Consider the following 19417-nt stretch of genomic DNA (forward strand, 5'->3'; position numbering starts at 1 on the left):
TATCCTTCTTATGCCCCAGGTGGGATCATATAATAAACTCTACCAAAGTTTCCCAGTACAAGTGCTTCTGTTGGTTAGCCACTACCCACACTAACCAGAGTAGTAGATCTGTAGATTAGTTTGATTAGAAATAGAAATGCATACCAATCCTAGAAAAAGGGACATATCTTGGTTTGTTGACTTAACAGTACACTGTAGCTAAATTTCAGTATTTTTCCCATTTATAAAAGAAGATATTTATTATAGAAAATTAGGAAAATATAGAAAGTACAAAGAAAAAAATCATACATTCTTACCACAAAAAAACACAGGTTGTTCTTTCTTCTGCATGCAACTATGGTAACTTAAACTTGTTCATATTGGAACTGTATCCTTGCTTTGTACAAATCTGTGGTAACTAAGATCAAATCTGCAGTGCCTTCAGTACTGTTAAAATCCACATTCTTTCTTCCAAATTATTTTCTGTGCACATACATATATATTGTAATATTTATTTATTTTAAAGGCAGAGTTACAGATCGAGAAAGAGTAGGAAAGATAGAGAGATCTTCCATCCACTGGTTCACTTCCCAAAATACCACAATGGCCAGGGCTGGGCCAGGCTGAAGCCAGGAGCCAGGAGCTTCACCCAGATCTCCCATGTGGGTACGGGGGCCTAACTACTTGGGCCATCTTCTGTTGCTTTCCCAGGTCAATTAGCAGGGAGCTGGATTAGAACCAGAGCAGCCAGTTCTCGAACCAGTGCCTATATGGGCTGCCAGCATTGTAGGTAGCAGCTTAACCCATTATGCCACAGTGCCGGTCCCGTGCACATATTTTTAAAAGCACTAAGTTGGTATTATATATTGTGCTTTCAGTTTTACATACTGCTTTTTTCAATGAATAATACTATTTGCTCAAGACTCTAACACAATTTATAATGGCTACAAAGTTTTCAATTCTATGGGTACACTGCCATTTAACACACATCTTTTGATCTAATATGTAGGCTGCTTCCCTTTTTCCCTACTATAAATAATGCTGTAGTAAATATTCTGGTTAATAAATTTATATACATAAATTTAATAAAATTTAAGTATCTCTACATAGTTCCATAGGAAGAATTACCAGAACTAAACTTACTGAGGAAAAGGGAATCAACATCCTTAGGTTCTTTTTTTTTTTTTTTATTTTTTTTTTTTTATTTTTGACAGGCAGAGTGGACAGTGAGAGAGAGACAGAGAGAAAGGTCTTCCTTTTGCCGTTGGTTCACCCTCCAATGGCCGCCGCGGTAGCGCGCTGCGGCCGGCGCACCGCGCTGTTCCGATGGCAGGAGCCAGGTGCTTCTCCTGGTCTCCCATGGGGTGCAGAGCCCAAACACTTGGGCCATCCTCCACTGCACTCCCTGGCCACAGCAGAGAGCTGGCCTGGAAGAGGGGCAATCGGGACAGGATCGGTGCCCCGACCGGGACTAGAACCCGGTGTGCCGGCGCCGCAAGGCGGAGGATTAGCCTGTTGAGCCACGGCGCCAGCCCATCCTTAGGTTCTTAATATATTTTGCCAAATCTTCAATCTCACATTAAAGTTCTTTTAAAATAAATCTGATCAGTGGCAGCTAAGGGCATATTTTTATGACCCCTAAAAACAGATAAGGATCCTTTCCCTCACCTAATCCTGAGGATCACTAGAAATTAAACCTCTAACCCCCTTCTGCCAACCCACCTCGCATGGAAAATATGACTGATATTCCTTTACTTTAAAGATCACTCATAACATAGCCTTTGTAAATTTCTTCTAGCTTTTTCTTCTTTCTCCAAGAGGGGGAAGGTTTTTAATTTAAAACTCAACTAAAACTACCTTTTTGATTAAGACCTAAATTTATGAGGCCCTCTGGAACTAAACAGAACTGGATTCAATTCTTATGCCAGGCATTACTAAGTATATGTCCTTAGGCTAGCGATTTAACTAAGTTTCTGATTTTTCATCTATTAAAAATGATAAGGCTGAAGTCTTTACTTTATACTAAATTGATGTTCTGTATATAAAAATAATTGAAAATGAATTGATGTGGATGGAATGGGAGAGGGAGCGGGAGATGGGAGGGTTGTGGGTGGGAAGGAAGTTATGGGGATGGGGGAAGCCACTGTAATCCATAAGCTGTACTTTGGAAATTTATATTTGTTAAATAAAAGTTAAAAAAAAATGATAATGCTATTTACTTTTTTTTTGAGAGAGGCAGAGTTAGAGAGGGAGAGACAGAGATCTTCTATCTGCTGGTTCACTCCCCAGACGGCCACAATGACCAGAGCTGGGCTAGGACAGGAGCTTCACCTACATCTCCCACGTGGGCAGCATAGACCCAAGTACTTGGACCATCTTCTGCTGCTTTTCCCAGGCCATTAGCAGGGAACTGGATCAGCAGTGGGGCAGCTGGGACTCGAACAGGTGCCCACGTGTGATGCCAGCATCACTGGCGGCAGCTTTATCTATTAAGCCACAACATTGGCGCCCTACACACTACTCTTATAATTGTTCTGAGAATTAAATGAGATAATAATATAAAGTGTGAAGTACTTATTTTTAGCATAGTGCTTGCTATGATAACCACTCAATAAATAGAAGATAATGTTATTGTAATGATGTGTTCCAAGCTCTAATTATCTGAAATAACCGACTAGGCAATACAAAAAGAGGCAGTATTAACATAACAAGATGTACCAAAACCTTGATTTCAAAAGAAAGAAATTAAGTGTTTTCTGATATTTAATTGGTTACAAACAACACAAACAAATAAATAAAAAGGCCAAGTGTTAAGACACAAGAAAATGGTTTTAAAAAACACAGTCACCTTTGAAAGCATAGCAAACATCTCTTAAATTTCTCTGGTAAAATCTGAGAATATGCCATATCTATTGTTCATATCATCTGAATCTAAATCTCTCTCTAGCAGGTCTCATATATGACAAAGTCAAATTATGCTAATGATGATCTTTCTCTATGAATTACTGATAGAAGAATTTACTAAAAAAAGTCTCTCTTGCCCTCAAATATTATACAAAAACAGACTGAGGTTTTTATTACCAAAATATCTTTCTAATAGAAATGCTGTTTTTAACAGAGATCTATTTATCCTACAGAGCTTTCTTTTTTAATACAAGGGAAATGAAACAATCATAAGATACCACAAAATCCACATTGCCAGGGCATTATGTTAGATATCCCATAAACTGAGTTCAGAGGTAATAAGCATATTATTTAATATTCAACAGCAGATTGATGAACTGATTAACAACACTATAAAGGGTTTATACTTACTAACAATAAAAATTGAAATGGATGTTAAAAAAAGTGAAAACAATTGGTAACCTATGATTAGCCAGGCGACTCCTGAAAAATTTGCTTTAGTCGTCACAAAAAGAAAAACACACAAACATATTCAGAGAAGGTTTTCCTTCCAAAAGGATTTTTTTTTTTTAACTATTATAGAGTGTTTAACATGGATTATTCAGTCTTGAATGGTTAAGAGATTGTGGTACACTGGCTGATACTAATAGGCACAGACATGGATGTACAAATGGGGAGTTTGAGTTTCCCTTTCCTCACAGTTATTAACTATTACTATCATTAAACATAACCCCTAATTTTGTTTTTGGTAGTTACGAGTAGTTAAAGAATGCTAACAAGCCTAAAGTAAGGAAACTGTTACTATCATAAAAGACTCACCAAATGGGCCAGGGTGAAATAGGAATATAGAAACCCAAAGCAGACAACATTAATACACCCAGAATTTTGTGGCAATCTGTTCAAAAAATTTTTCTAATTCCTACCTTGTTTAAATAAAAAGATATAATTTTATTAACATTGCATATTTAAAAATAATTCTATATTCTCTCAATTTTCTGACACCAGTTCTAGGAAAGCAGAGAAGGAGCAACAAAGCTCACTATACATATCTGTCAATTTATTACACACAGAAAACCAGTGAGATACCATGTACCCAAAGAACCTCACACTGTAAACCACTCTAATTTACAGATCATGTCAAGATACTTAAAACCAATAAGAATTCCTTATGAATAGGATTAGGTTACAGAAAATTGGGGATTTCCCCCATCCTAAGATGACTCTTTGGTTCACCAGAATCTTTTATCAGTTTCAGGTAAGGGAAGGAATGGGGGGGAGGAGAAATCAGTGTGCACATCTATGTACGTACACACACACACACACACACACTGAGGCAAACTCTATTAGGATATTAACTACCTGGTTTTAGCAAGAAATAGACTAACTCAAAGTATGTTTATTATGCTCATCCAATCATGTATACAAGGTTGTTAAGTTCAAGTCAACAGTAATTCCTCAGTTTGCCAAAGATATTAAGCTTCAGAGTCAAGACTTAATACTTTGGAAAGAGCTAACTTTCGGTGGATAACACATGAATATTGAAAAACCCTGATTTTATATCACTTGCATCAAGCGTGATGTTAGAAATTGGTCAATTTCAACACACTGTAACTCAACAAATGCTCTACGAAGAACAATGTATCCTTCAGCTTCCTAATCAGCCACCTTTCCTTTTTGGGAAAAGACAGAAGGTTCTAGGTATGAAATCAACATTCTTAGAAACAGCTTACAATAGGCTGCCTTACCAAAAGGAGGTAGTCCGTATGTTTGTGTTGCCTGAGGGTAGACAGCATAGGGTTGAGACTGCTGCAGTGTCTGGTACTGAGTCTGCCCAGGGTAAGCAGTTTCCGAAACAGGAACTGAGAGGATATGTGCATAAGGTCTAGAAAAATTCAAGAAAGCAAGTAACAGCAAAGAATCAGCAACAGGGACACTAATCTTTCATGTAAAATGTTCCTATTATGATCACAAAGTAGGACCCCTTTCTCCTTTCAGGCTCTACAAACATCTGTGGTGTGCTACATGCAAGGCTCTATGTGAAATGTAAGGAGCTCAGGGTCGGCGCTGTGGCGCAGCGGATTAAAGTCCTGGCCTGAAGTACCAGCATCCCATATGGGCGCCGGTTCAAGTCCCAGCTGCTCCTCTTCTGATCCAGCTCTTTGCTATAGCCTGGGAAAGCAGTAAGAAGATGGCCCAAGCCCTTGGGCCCCTGCACCCATGTGGGAGACCCAGAAGAAGCTCCTGGTTCCTGGCTTCGGATCAGCGCAGCTCTGGCCATTGTGGCCATCTAGGGAGTGAACCCTAGGGAGTGAACCAGCGGATAGAAGACCTCTCTGTCTCTACCTCTCTCTGTAACTCTTTCAAATAAAATAAATCTTTTAAAAAAAGTAAGGAGCTTATGTCCTTTTGTCTACTATATATAGAATAAAACCCTAAAATATCAGAAAACTGTACAGAATAGGACTGCAATTGGTTCTCACTACCCATCCATGTCCCTGGTCAAACTCATGTTCTGAGAGGAAAGCTGAGACCCAGAAAAAGGGATGAGGCTAGAGGAGAAAATGCAAGCAACCGAATCAGAAAACAGGCAGTGAGCCCCTATATTAAACCTACAAAACAGGAGCCAGGTTGACAAATAAATAAATCCTAGACAGGACTCACCTCCCCGCTGATACTTAAGTCAGAGCACACTGCCACTCACTGATACCAACCACATCAGGGATAGCTAGGGGTCTGAGGCCATCAGGAAACCCCTTGGGACTGTACACTGATTAGCTGATCTGTCAGTTCATCTGTGCTGTTGCACTGAACTTTTAGAGACTAGTTATTGTGTTTGGTGAATTATATCATACTTTGAAAAAAAGGGCTGTAAGTACCACATGAGTCATCACAACAAAATACAGGGAGCAGGGGTATAGAAGGCAGAAAAGTTTTATTTTTCAGTGTTAAGGAAAGAAGAAAATAAAGGAAAGCTACAAAATGGCGTGTGAAGTAAGCAGAAAAAGTATACAGAAATGGGAAAGAAAGGGTATTCTCGGCCAACAGAGCAAGGCTTCAGCCTCCAAGAAGCATAGATGGTGTGAAGGGAAATATACGGAGAGAAAGTAAGTAGTGAACTGAGGAAAGAAAAGATAGCGAAGACATTGAATGTTAGGCAAAAAGGGATCAGACAAATCTAAAACAACTGGGAGCCACTGAAATTACTGTTAAGAGAGTAAAAAGATCAGACTATTCTTAAATAGCAATTAATTTCTCATATTTTGTAAAATGGGTTCAAAGGGGGAGAAACTGAAAATGGAGATCTAGTTGCAAAGTGATTATAGGGGCTAGTGTTGGGCATAGTGGGTGAGGCCGCTGCCTGCAGTGCCGATATCCCATATGGGTGCCAATTCGAGTCCCGGCTGCTCCACTTCTGATCTGGCCTGATCTGTTATGGCCTGGAAAAGCAGTAGAAGATGGCCCAAGGCCCAAGTCATTGGGCCCCTGTACTCACATGGGAGACCCAGAAGAAGCTCCTGGCTCCTGGATCCGAATCAACTCAATTCTGTCCATCGTGGCCATTTGGGGAGTGAACCAGCAGATGGAACATCTCTCTCTCTCCCTCTCTCTCTCTTTCTCTGCCTCTCTGTAGCTCTGCCTTTCAATTAAATAAATAATCTTTTTTTTTTTTAAGTGATTATAATGTAATGGTTCAGATAAGTGGGAAGGAGGTCTGAATTAAGATACAAGGCGTTTCCTGGCTCCTGGCTTCGGCCAAGCTAGGCCTTGGATGTCGCAGCCACTTGGGGACTGAACCAGTGGGTGGGAAACCACTCTCTCTCTGTAACTCTCTCAAATGAATAAGTAAAAAAAAAAGAGGGGACAGCGGCGCTGTGGCATAGTGGGTAAAGCCATCTGCACTGCCGGCATCTCATATGGGCGCCAGTCCAAGAATTGGCTGTTTCACTTCCAATCCAGCTCTCTGTTACGGCCTGGGAAAGCTGTAGAAGATGGCCCAATTCTTTGGGTCCCTGCACCCATGTGCAGCTCCGCCCACTGAAGCCATTTGGGGAGTGAACCAGTGGAAGGAAGATCTCTCTCTCTCTGCCTCTCTATAACTCTACCTTTCAAATAAATAATCTTTTTTTTTTTTTAAAAATAAGCATTAAAAAAAGGATTTATTAACTTACTTGAAAGTCAGCGTGATAGAGAGAAAGGAAGAGGAAGGGAAGAGAGAGAGACAGAGAGGGAGATAGAGAGATCTTTCACCTACTGATTCACTCCCCAAAATGGATACAACAGCCAGGTCTGGCCAGGCCAAAGCCAGGAGCCAGGAACTCCATCTTGGTCTTCCACATGAGTTATAGGGGCTATTACTTGGGTCATCTGCTGCTGCCTTCCCATGCCCATTAGTACAAAGCTGGATCAAAACTGGAGAAGCTGGGATGCAAACTGGCTCTCCAATATGGGATGCTGGCATTGCAAGCAGTAGCTTAACCCCACGTACTACAACACTGGTCCCAACTCCATTTCTTAAAATGAGATTCTCTCTGTAAAATTTACCCACTAGTTTTACTCCCCAGATGCACACAATAGCTGAGGCTGGGCTGGGATGAGGCCAGGAACCAGAAACTCAATCCAATTCTCCAAGGGCAGCAGGAACCCAATTATTTAAGCATCACTGATGCCTCCCAGGGTCTTTGATAGTCAGATGCTGGAGTCAGGAGCCAGTAGTGGGTATCAAATGCAGGCACTCCCACATGAGATATGGGGATCCTAACTGGCACCTTAAATGCTAGGTCAAACAACCAGCCTCTAAATACTTTCTGAATGAATGAATATATGTGACATATTCACTCACATCTCAGCAGACTCTGACACTGAATCTGATAATGTCGATTCTTAGCCAGATCCGAGTTCTGGCAGATAGCTCAGATTACAGTTGTTACTCAAGTCACAAGGAAATGATTTAAAATCTTACTGACCTCAAATGGGTTAATTTCCAGATGTTAAAAATCTAATATTCTTGGCCGGCGCCGTGACTCACTAGGTTCTAGTCCCAGTTGGGGCGCTGGATTCTGTTCCGGTTGTTCCTCTTCCAGTCCAGCTCTCTGCTGTGGCCCGGGAGTGCAGTGGAGGATGGCCAGGTCCTTGGGCCCTGCACCCGTGTGGGAGATCAGGAGGAAGCACCTGGCTCCTGGTTTCGGACTGGTGCAGCGTGCAGGCCGCAATGCACCGGCCGTACCACTTGGGGGGTGAACCAATGGAAAAAGGAAGACCTTTCTCTCTGTCTCTCTCTCTCTCTCTCACTGTCTAACTCTGCCAGTAAAAAAAAAAAAATCTAATATTCTTTTTTCATGCTTTATAGTTCAAAGCTCAAATGTGTTTCACATTTAGTATCTAATTTTTTCATACTGATCCTAGAAAATAGGTTTAGCCATTTCACAGAAGAAAACTGTGTGACTATGGCCTAAAGACACCATTAATGTTAATACTTGATTAGAATTTGGAGAAATCATTGAGTTGATTTTAAAAATTAGTTTATTTTTTAATATTTAAAAAGTACAAATGAGTAGAATAAGGTTTTGTTTTCATAGCAGCTCCACAGACATCTCTTATCTCTGTTACCAATTTCTTTTTCCCCTTAAAGATTTATTATATTTATTTGAAAGAGCTACAGAGAGAGGGGGAGAGACAGAGATCTTCCATTTGTTGGTTCATTTCCCCAGATGGCCACAATGGTTAAAGCCAGGAGACTGGAACTCCCACATGGGTAAAGGGGCCCAAAATTTGGACCATCTTCTGCTGCTTTCCCAGGTATATTAGTAAGGAGCTGTACCAGAAGTACAGCAGCTGGAAAACCGCTGTGCCACAACACCAGTTCCACCAATTTCTTTATGTATCAAGTATTTTTAAGTGCATGAGAATATATCTTGGTTTAATAAACACACTTATAGATCTCTATGTATACACAGGTCCACTCTTTATTAATGCACAGTTGGTGACCTGGTATACACATAGTTCTACACTTACCCATCTTGAAGATGAGTAATCTAATTGATGTTAAATGCTAATCTTACCCTATGAAGGCCCAAATATTTCTTTTTAGTAACTTCAACCCATCAAACCTGTCTAACTAAGTCCCATTCCACACTAAGGACATTCCCAAACAAGAAAAAGAACACAGATTAGGCTGAGACATCCTAGTCTAGGGCCAGCTTGAGCTGTAGATGTGTCTTCTCAAAGTACAGGAAAGAGAGAATGATCAGAGGTCAATCAGTAATATGCCTTGATTGCTAACATGATTTTGCAATTTTAATGATGACTCATTTAGAGTAACTTCTTGTGTAACAATGATGATCTAGTCCATGCAATCACCAACTTTTTAAAAGGACAGACTATATTGAGAGGAGATAAAAAATTGAAATAAAGACAGAGAGAATGAGAGCTAGAAAGTTAAATATCAAATTAAATTTTGCAGTGAACCTAGAGGAAAAGCGTATAGATTTTGGAAACAGTTATTCAACTTACTTTGCAGAATACATTTGTGAGGTATAATCATTGGATGAGCGAGGGATGTAATCGGTGCATGTCATAACTGAAAGAAAGATAAAGGCAAAACAAGTTAGAACATCTCAAAAATGAAATGATAAAATGTTACAGTTCACTGTGATTTTTTAAAATTAATTAAAATAATACAGCTTGGATATAAAAGACAGACTATGCAGTTAAAAATATTTCATTTCTGTCTTTATAGATCTGCACATAGACTTTCCGAGACAGCAGAATGGAGAATGTGAGGGTATGGAGAAGACCTGAAGGCTGGAGCCCACTGCTCTCTACCTTCACCCATCACCAGTCCACAACCACAGACGAGGCAGCCTCCTAAGCTCTCGGTTGTGTTCCCACGCAAACTGAAAAACCAAGATCTTCATCGAGTAAACAACATTATGCTTCCTCAGTCTATTCACTCTATGGGTGCTCACTCTGTGCAGAGTAGAAGGCCATAAGAATGACTTGCAGAGACACAGATCTGGGGGGAGAAACCCAATCTCATGAAAAAACCGTGCTGTGTACAACAGCAGCAGAACAGGCCCAGGTACACTTCTCTACTACTATTTTTTCCACTGTATGGTGAAAGGCTGAGGTTTGGTGAAGCAGAGACAGACTAGAGAAACTGATGTGATGCTCTGACATGTGATCAAGTAAGGACTTTTCCAGCTAGTCTCCTCTTGACTCCCATTAACTTCTTCTGGCACAGCTGTTGCAAAGGCTTAACTCTTGTGATTATATCTGAAATAAAGGCTATAAATGCTGGTCACAAGTTTGACAGGTAGCTGAATCCTATCATTAGGCACTGTCTCAGTTTATGTTGTAGATGGAGATACCTCATAAAGACCTTCCACAAGACTCCTGAATGTTCAAGAACTTCCTTCAATATACATGAAGGAGGCAGCTCTACTGTGAACAGGGATGACAGTTAACCAGGAAACTTTATGTCTAGTTAAGTTCCTTGAAAAGTGCCTGATTCAAAAAGGGATTCCAGGTCAAGAATCGACGAAGTTCAACATAAGCCCAAGAGTAAGACAAATCGGCCGGCGCCGTGGCTTAACAGGCTAATCCTCCGCCTTGCGGCGCCGGCACACCAGGTTCTAGTCCCAGTTGGGGCGCTGGATTCTATCCCGGTTGCCCCTCTTCCAGGCCAGCTCTCTGCTATGGCCCATGAAGGCAGTGGAAGATGGCCCAAGTGTTTGGGCCCTGCACCCGCATGGGAGACCAGGAGAAGCACCTGGCTCCTGCCTTCGGATCAGCGAGATGCGCCGGCCGCAGCGGCCATTGGAGAGTGAACCAACGGCAAAAGGAAGACCTTTCTCTCTGTCTCTCTCACTGTCCACTCTGCCTGTCAAAAAAAAAAAAAAAAAAGAGTAAGACAAATCAACACCTATGAGCTTACCATAGAAGATGTGGCCCAACGTTATTGTTAGAGGTCTTTAAAAAGTTAATTATTGGAAAATAAAGGATCATATTTAATCTATTATCATTTTGGTCCAAATGAAAGAGCTCTGGGGGCTGGTGCTGTGGCATAGCAGGTAAAGCCACCGCCTCGCCTGTAGCGCTGGCATCCCATATGGGTGCCGGTTCCAGTCCCAGTTGTTCCACTTCAGATTTGGCTCCCTGCTAATGTGCTTGGGAAAGCAATAGAAGATGGCCCAAGTACTTGGGCCTCTGCACCCATGTAGGAGACACAGAAGAAGTTCCTGGCTCCTGGCTGGTGCAGCTATTTGGGGAATGAACCATCAGATGGAAGACCTCTCTCTCTCTCTCTCCTTCTCTAACTCTGCCTTTCAAATAAATAAATAAATAAATAAAGCTTTAAACCCTCTTCCTCCTCCAATTTAATTTAATCCTGAAGGAAATCAAACAAATATCTTGGGAGATCAATTTTTACTCCTCTAAACAATGAATGGGGGCCGGCGCCGTGGCTTAACAGGCTAATCCTCCGCCTTGCGGCGCTGGCACACTGGGTTCTAGTCCCGGTCGGGACGCCAGATTCTATCCCGGTTGCCCCTCTTCCAGGCCAGCTCTCTGCTATGGCCCGGGGAAGGCAGTGGAGGATGGCCCAAGTCTTTTGGCCCTGCACCCACATGGGAGACCAGGAGAAGCACCTGGCTCCTGGTTTCGGATCAGCAAGATACGCTAGCCGCAGCGGCCATTGGAGGGTGAACCAACGGCAAAAAGGAAGACCTTTCTCTCTGTCTCTCTCTCACTATCCACTCTGCCTGTCAAAAAACAACAACAACAACAACAATGAATGAGCCTTGATCTTGGCAGTATTTGGAAACCATAAAAGGATGATGAAGAGGCAAGGCCTTATTTGCTGTTATACAATAGGAGGCTGCTGTAAGTAATGTACTTTGAGTAGTAACAATGGGGATGATACAAAGACCTTGACATAGGCCCTGATGGTAAAACTACCGAATTATTCTGACAGATTTGAATGAAGGGAATTAGGAAAACAGAGAATGAGTATGAGCTATATACTAGCATTTCAGTTTCAGCAACAGGAAGGATAGTTTTACCACTTCCTAAGACAAGCATGTTTAGGAGAATAAATTTGATGGGGTGAAGACGGGGGGTGGTAAAGGAATCAAAAGCTCTTTGTCACACATTCTAAGCATGACTTTCAGACATGTAAGCGGAGCTGTCAAAAGGCAGTCTGATATACAAATGAAATCAGAGGAGAATTTAGAATGGAAATACAAATTTGGAACTCATTAATAATACATGTTATTTAAAGTACTGTAGTGGGTGGGAAGAGCCAAAAAGAGAAAAAGACAATAGCCTAGAACCAAGCCCCGAGGTCCATCAACATTCAGAGTTCAGACAGAAAAGAAGAAAAAGTAGCAAGAGAATATGAAGAGGGGGAAATGGGAAAATGTCTACTAGAACTGGCATTATGAAAGTAACGGGGCTGGTGCTGTGGCATATTGGGTTAAGCTTATATCTGCAGCACTGACATCCCATAGGGGTGCTGGTTCAAGTCCTGGCTGCTCCACTTCTGATCCAGCTCACTGTTAATGCACCTGGGAAAACAGCAGAAGATGGCCCAAGTACTTGGGCCCTGCAGCCATGTGGAAGACCCAGAAGAAACTCCTGGCTCCTCGCTTCAGCCTGGCCCAGCCCTGGTTATTGCAGCCATTTGGAGAGTGGACCAAGGATGGAAGATTCTCTCTGTGCCTCTGCCTCTCCCTCTGTTACTCAGTCTTTCAAATAAAGAGAAAGAAAGTAACTGAAGACCTTGACAAAATCAGTTTCACTGGAAGAGTGGAGATGAAAGCTAAATTTCAGAGGGCTGAAGAATAAATAGGGGGGCCGGTGCCGTGGCTCACTTGGTTATCCTCCACCTGTGGCACCGGCATCCCATATGGGCGCCGGATTCTGTCCCGGTTGCTCCTCTTCCAGTCCAGCTCTGCTGTGGCCCGGGAAGGATGGCCCAAGTGCTTGGGTGCCTGCACCCGCATGGGAGACCAGGAAAAGCACCTGGCTTCTGGCTTCGGATCGGCGTAGCTCCGGCCGTAGCGCCATCTGGGGGTGAACCAATGGAAGAACAACCTTTCTCTCTGTCCCTCTCTCTGTCTAACTCTGTCACACACACACAAAAAAAGAATAAATAGGAGGTGAGAAAGCAAGTGAGGGCAACTTGTTTCAGAGGTTCTGAAAGTCATGGAACAAAGAGAAAGTCTATGACTAAAGGGAGATGTGGACTCAAAGGGGTCTTTTGTTTGTTTTAAGATGGTAGATATCAGAATATGTCTCTCTCCCTCTTTTTTTTTTTTTTAATCTATTTTATTTATTTGAAAGACAGAGTTACAAAGAGAGGTAGAGAGACAGAGACAGGTCTTCCATCCACTGGTTCACTCCCCAAATGGCCACAACAGCCAGAGCTGAGCCGATCTGAAGCCAGGAACCAAAAGCCTCTTCTTGGGCCATCCTCTGCTGCTTTTCCAGGCACATCAGCAGGGAGCTGGATTGGAAGTGGAGCAGCCGGGACTCAAATCGGCACTCATATGGGAGGCCGGAGCTGCGGGCCGGGAATTTAACCTACTGCACCACAGCGCCAGCCCCAGAACATGTCTCTTTATTGACAGGAAGAGAGGAATGTCATGATGCTGGAGTGGTGGTAGGATAACTACAGTACCAAAGCTCTTGGGGAAGGATACAGAGCATAAATGAAAGGTCTTACTATCTGACAGGAATAAGAATACTACTTTCATTCTGAGAAGAAGGAAGCAAGGAAACATGGCCACAAAATCAAGTAGATTTGAAGATTTCTTAGTAGGATGATAAGGGAGTTTCCTGTTGGATAGCTTTTTAAAATTTGTATTTACTTATCTGAAAGGGAGAGAGAGAGAGATGGAGGGAGGGAGAGATCTCTTATTCGTTGGTTCGTTCCCTAAATGCTCATAAAAGCACAAGAGTAGGGGCTGGGCCAGACTGAAATCAGGAACCTGGAACTCAATACAGGTCTCCCACATGGGTGGCAGGGACCTAAGTGATGAAGCCATTACCTGCTGATTCCTAGGGTGTGCATAAGAAAGAAGCAGAGGTGGGAAATGAACCAAAGTACTCTAATATGCAATGTGGGCATCCCAAGCAACATTCTAAGCACCGTGCCACACTTCTGCGTCACTGACAGCTTTTATCTTAGAGCATATCACTCAGTTAAGGTGAGTAAATAGTGGTACTTTGAGAAAAGAAATGAAATACTAAAAGGCAAAACTCATTAGGGAAATGCAGTAGCATTCCCAAGTGTGCTGAGTGCCAACTCGACCCCCATTATTGCTTTCGACAAGGCATAAACAGTCATATACATAATTTTATCCAGTAATGTTTAGCTATTTGTATGTATTTATGGAAAAAGAGGAGAGTTGGATTAAATTAGGACTGAAGTTTGGGGAAGAGAGTACAAAGGACAAAACTACTGAAGGAATATGTAAGGGACTAATAGTAATAAAGGACTAGAGAATCTATGCTGGGTAAGAAGGAAAATGAAGACAAGAAGAATGGGTATTGGATAAGTCACCTACAGAATGTTAAAATTACCAACAATCATAAAAGTTTGGATGGAGATAGAAACAGAGGGAATCTAGTCTTTAAAGGACAGAATGGGGGCCAGCGCTGTGTCATGGCAGGTAAAGACTGCGGCACCGGCATCCCATATGGGTACTGGTTCAAGTCCTGGCTGCTCCACTTCTGATCCAGCTCCCTACTGGTACACCTGGAAAAGTAGTGGAGGATGGCCCAAGTGCCTGGGCCCTGCACCCATGTTGGAGACCCAAAGGAGGGTGCTGTGGCTATTTGGGGAGTGAATCAGCCGATGGAAGATCCCTAACTCTTTCAAATAAATAAATCAATCTTAAAAAAAAGGGGGGGGGGGGAATCAAAGGTAAAAATGAAAAGTAGGTGAAGATACAGTTATAGACTTAAAAGGAACTAGAATTTTTGATGGGAAAAAGGAAGAGAAATGATTAAGAAGCAAGAAGATTCAATTTACTTCTGGTCCTCAAGTTCAAAAAGGTAGATTAAAAAAAAAAAAAAGATTACTTATCTATCTGCAAGTCAGAATTACAGAAAGGAAGAGGGAGACATAGACAGAGAGATCTTATATCCGTTGGTTCACTCCCAAATGCAAATGGCCGCAATGGCTGGGGCTGGGCCAGGGCCAGGGCCAGGCTGAAGCCAGGAACCAGGAACTTCTTTCCAGGTCTCCCACGTGGGTACAGGGGCCCAACACTTAGGCCATCCTCCGCTGCTTTCCCAGGTACATTAGCAGGGTGTTGGATCAAAAGTAGAGCAGCCAGGACTCAAACTGGAGTCCACTAGATGCTGGCGCTACAGATAGAGGCTACACCACAGCATCAGTCCCCAAAGTAGATTTTAAGGAATAGTTTTTTTTTTTTTTTTTTTAAGGGATGAATGAGATATTCTAGAAATTAGTGGGATGCTTCATTAACTAGAGCCATTTCCCTCAGTATGGACAGTTCCCTATATGTACCAGAATCACCTAGATAACTTCTTGAAACTGCAACTCCATCATCCACATTGGAGCTACTGAATAATAATCTCTGAAAGTGAGGTTAGAATTCCACTTTACAAACAGGCATTCCAGATGTATACTGAAAGTCTGATAACCACGGGAACAGAATCACTTTTGAGGAAATAACATAGAGAACTCAAAATATATCTTTTGTTTGCTTTTGACTCACATCTTTTTTTATTACATTGAGAACATATAAAGTTATCTTAAGAAATATTCCCCAAACAACTGCCTAATACCAAATCTGTTCTTTTAAAGTGTGTGATAAAATATGGAAAGATATATTTAATTTCAGGGGGTACTGCCTGGCCTGTGGAGGCAATTTTGGGGAGTAAGTGGGCATTTTGGATAAAGCCTATGTCTCTAGAAGAAAACAACTTTTTTTTTTTTTTTGGTCTGATGCATAACTATAACTGTTATATAGGAAAGTGTGAGTTGGTGTGTACAGAGCTGATCTTACTTAGCCAGATCTCCCTCAGGGCCTCCCGGCAGTCCTGGGTTCAGGGGACTGCTTATATTTCTTGGCGGAGATTGATGGTTGGGATCATTTGGTTTTATTAGGAAGGCAAAGAAAATATCAAGTCCTCCAGATTGGTTCACAAACTTTTCTGATCCTGAGTAAGGCTTTAGTACCTTTAGAATGCCCATCCTCAAAACAGAAATAAAATCAGATGTGACTTTTTGGATAAGCAGATTCCAACATCAATTTTTTTTCTCAGCTGATATGTTTAGTAAAGCTTCTGGGAGAGCACAAGGATGAACACACACACACACACACACACGAAAGCCTTCTGGAAATTCTGGGACACAAAGGCAGTCAGTGAAAACCAATTATACCAGAACAGCAGATAGCAAAGCCTCCTGATTTGGGTACAGAATATGGTACTTACTTTCCTCCGACATGGTAAGGTTTGAAGCAAGGCTTGATGTTTCAGGTTTCTGATCATTGGTGTCCGGGCTGCTTACTGGACTAGGAGAACCAAAATGAATATATTAGCCTCTGACTAATTCACTGCATTGCTAAAAATGATGCGATCAAATCCACTGCCTCCCAGGATACACAAGTAAGAAATAAGGTAAATATTCATGATATCTTTATTCTTGGTGTTTAGCAACTGCTTGCAAAGAGCTATGGGCAGGACTGGAACCCTCAGCACCCCACTGTTCTTTCTGACATCCCTTCTCGGAAACTACAGGGAAGCCACACAGGCAAGTCAAAGTTTTCTTTAAAAATTTTCTATGGTAAAAGAAAAAATCCACAATATCTAAAACACTGTCCTGTCAATCTTTTTTAAAAAATTGTATATATATTTACGAGGTACCATATTATGTGTTTTTATTTATTTATTTGAAAGACAGAGTTAGAGAGAGAGAGGGGTGAGGCAGTGAGTGAGTAAGTGAGTGAGTGAGAGTGAGAGTGAGAGAGAGAGAGAGAGAGAGAGAGAGATCTTCCATCTGCTGATTCAGTCCCCAAACGGTCGCAACAGCCAGAGCTGGGTATATCTGAAACCTGGAGCCAGGATCTTCTTCTGGGTCTCCCATGCTGGTGCAAGGGCCCAAGGACTTGGGCCACCTTCTATTGCTTGCCCAGGCCACAGCAGAGTTGGATCAGAAGTGGAACAGCTGAGTCTCGAACCGGCGCCCATAAGGAATGCTGGCATTGCAGGTGGCAGCTTTACTTGCGGTGCCACAGTGCCGGCCACTTTGATGTTTTAATACAGGAATGATGAAAACAAGCTAATTAACATATCTCTCACCTCACACACTTTATTTTTTGGAGTAGTGGAAACATTTAAAAACTCTTTTAGTTATTCTGAAATATATGATGAATTATTATTTATTACAGTCACTCTGTGCAACAAAACTCTGTCACTTTGTTTCCAAACTTCTACAGGAAAATAGAAAAATACCAGGTTTCAGACAGTGGCTCTTTATTTATTTATTTGTTTGTTTTTGTTTTCGTTTTTGACAGGCAGAGTGGACAGTGAGAGAGAGAAACAAAGAGAAAGGTCTTCCTTTGCCGTTGGTTCACCCTCCAATGGCCGCTGCGGCCGGCGCACCGTGCTGATCCAAAGGCAGGAGCCAGGTGCTTCTCCTGGTCTCCCATGCGGGTGCAGGGCCCAAGCACTTGGGCTATCCTCCACTTTACTCCCAGGCCACAGCAGAGAGCTGGACAGGAAGAGAGGCAACCGGGACAGAATCCGGTACCCTGACCAGGACTACAACCCGGGGTGCTGGTGCCGCAGGCAGAGGATTAGCCTATTGAGCTGCGGCGCCGGCCTATTTATTTATTTTTAAAGATTTATTTATTTACGTGAAAGTCAGAGTTACACAGAGAAAGAAGAAGAGGCAGAGAGAGAGAGAGAGTGTGAGAGAGATATTCCATCTTCTGGTTTACTCTCCAAATGGCTACAACGGCTGGAGCTGCACTGATCTGAAGCCAGGAGCCAGGAGCTTTTTCCGGGTCTCCCACACGGGTGCAGGGGCCCAAGGATTTGGGTCATCTTGTACTGTTTCCCCAGGCCATAGCAGAGAGCTGGATCGAAAGTGGAGCAGGTAGGACTGGAACTGACACCCATGTGGGATGCCAGCACTGCAGGTGATGGCTTTATCTGCTTGGCCATAGCACCGGCCTCCAGACAGTGGCTCTTAATCAGCTATAACTCATAACCACTTGCTTCTTTCCAGTATGAGTTCTGAATCCTTAAAATGGTTTATTCCACTGTATTTCTTGTCTCAATTTTAAAAACCCTTAATTTGTACTTGTTATATACAGGAATGAGAATCTATTTTTCTTTTTTAATGTAAAAGGAAAATTAAAAGAAACTTCAAAAGGTAAAAAATGTAAACCGGGAGGAAAAGTCATTATGTTAGATACTTTAATGTTGGAAAAACTCCCCTGGAGTAGAAATTACTCTTTCTTCCCTCACAATGTTTTCTTTGCCTTCTACTTCCCATTCTCCAATTATTCCCAAATAGTACAGCATAGTGGTTAAAAGTGCAGATCCTGGCTGGCACTGCGGCTCACTAGGCTAATCCTCTGCCTGCGGTGCCGGCACACCGGGTTCTAGTTCCGGTCCGGGCGCCGGATTCTGTCCCGGTCACTCCTCTTCCTGTCCAGCTCTCTGCTATGGCCCGGGAGTGCAGTGGAGGATGGCCCAAGTGCTTGGGCCCTGCACCCGCATGGGAGACCAGGATAAGCACCTGGCTCCTGGCTTCGGATCAGCGCGGTGCGCCGGCCACAGTGCACCGGCCACGGTGGCCACTGGGGGGGTGAACCAGCGGGAAAGGAAGACCTTTCTCTCTGTCTCTCTCTCTCATTGTCCACTCTACCTGTCAAAAAAAAAAAAGTGCAGATCCTATTCTGTCACTAACAGCTCTTCGACCTCGGGCAAGAACAACTAACTCTCTTTCACTTTGTTATGGCCTTGTCTAAATAAGGTCAGAGTTTGTGAACTCATGAGCTGCCACGGCTATGGAAGCCTCTTGACAAGTGCCTCAGGTGGTTACTGACATCATAAGTAGTGTCAACTCTTAAATCAACAATGGGAGTCACTGTGCACCTACTCCCCATGTAGGATCTCTGTCTTTAATGTGTTGTACTATGTGAATTAACAGTAAAACTACTACTCAAACAGAACATTACACTTTGTGTATCTGTGTGGGTGCAAACTGTTGATCTTTATATATAGAAGATCTACTTAGTATATACTAAGATAATTGAAAATGAGTCTTGATGAAGAATGAGATGGAAGAGGGAGTAGGAGATGGGATGGTTGCGGGTGGGAGGGAGGTTATGGGGGGAAAAGCCGCTATAATCCAAAAGTTGTACTTTCAAAATTTAATATAAATAAAAGTTTAAAAAAAAAAAAAAGAACAACTAACTCTGTGTCCCAGGTTCTTTATCTGTCGATAGGATAAAAACAGAACCTATGGGGCCAGCACTGTGGCGCAGCA

At 42.4% G+C, this 19417-nt stretch overlaps 1 protein-coding gene across 5 annotated transcripts in view; it reads right to left on the reverse strand.

Moving 5' to 3' along the window:
- EYA3 (EYA transcriptional coactivator and phosphatase 3) overlaps positions 1-19417 on the reverse strand; it is a 107916-nt gene that overhangs the window by 48181 nt on the left and 40318 nt on the right. For 4 of the 5 annotated variants that reach the window (XM_062190752.1, XM_062190754.1, XM_062190751.1 and 1 more), the window contains exons 4-6: positions 16351-16430; positions 9394-9460; positions 4629-4765 (exon numbers count right to left, since the gene is read on the reverse strand). In XM_062190752.1, the coding sequence (XP_062046736.1) occupies positions 4629-4765; positions 9394-9460; positions 16351-16430 (284 nt within the window). Of the gene's footprint in view, positions 1-4628; positions 4766-9393; positions 9461-16350; positions 16431-19417 lie in introns of those variants that run through there. The other variant, XM_062190755.1, reaches the window with a different exon arrangement.

The sequence above is a fragment of the Lepus europaeus genome, chromosome 5, assembly GCF_033115175.1.
Source record: "Lepus europaeus isolate LE1 chromosome 5, mLepTim1.pri, whole genome shotgun sequence".
Classification (NCBI taxonomy): domain Eukaryota; kingdom Metazoa; phylum Chordata; class Mammalia; order Lagomorpha; family Leporidae; genus Lepus; species Lepus europaeus.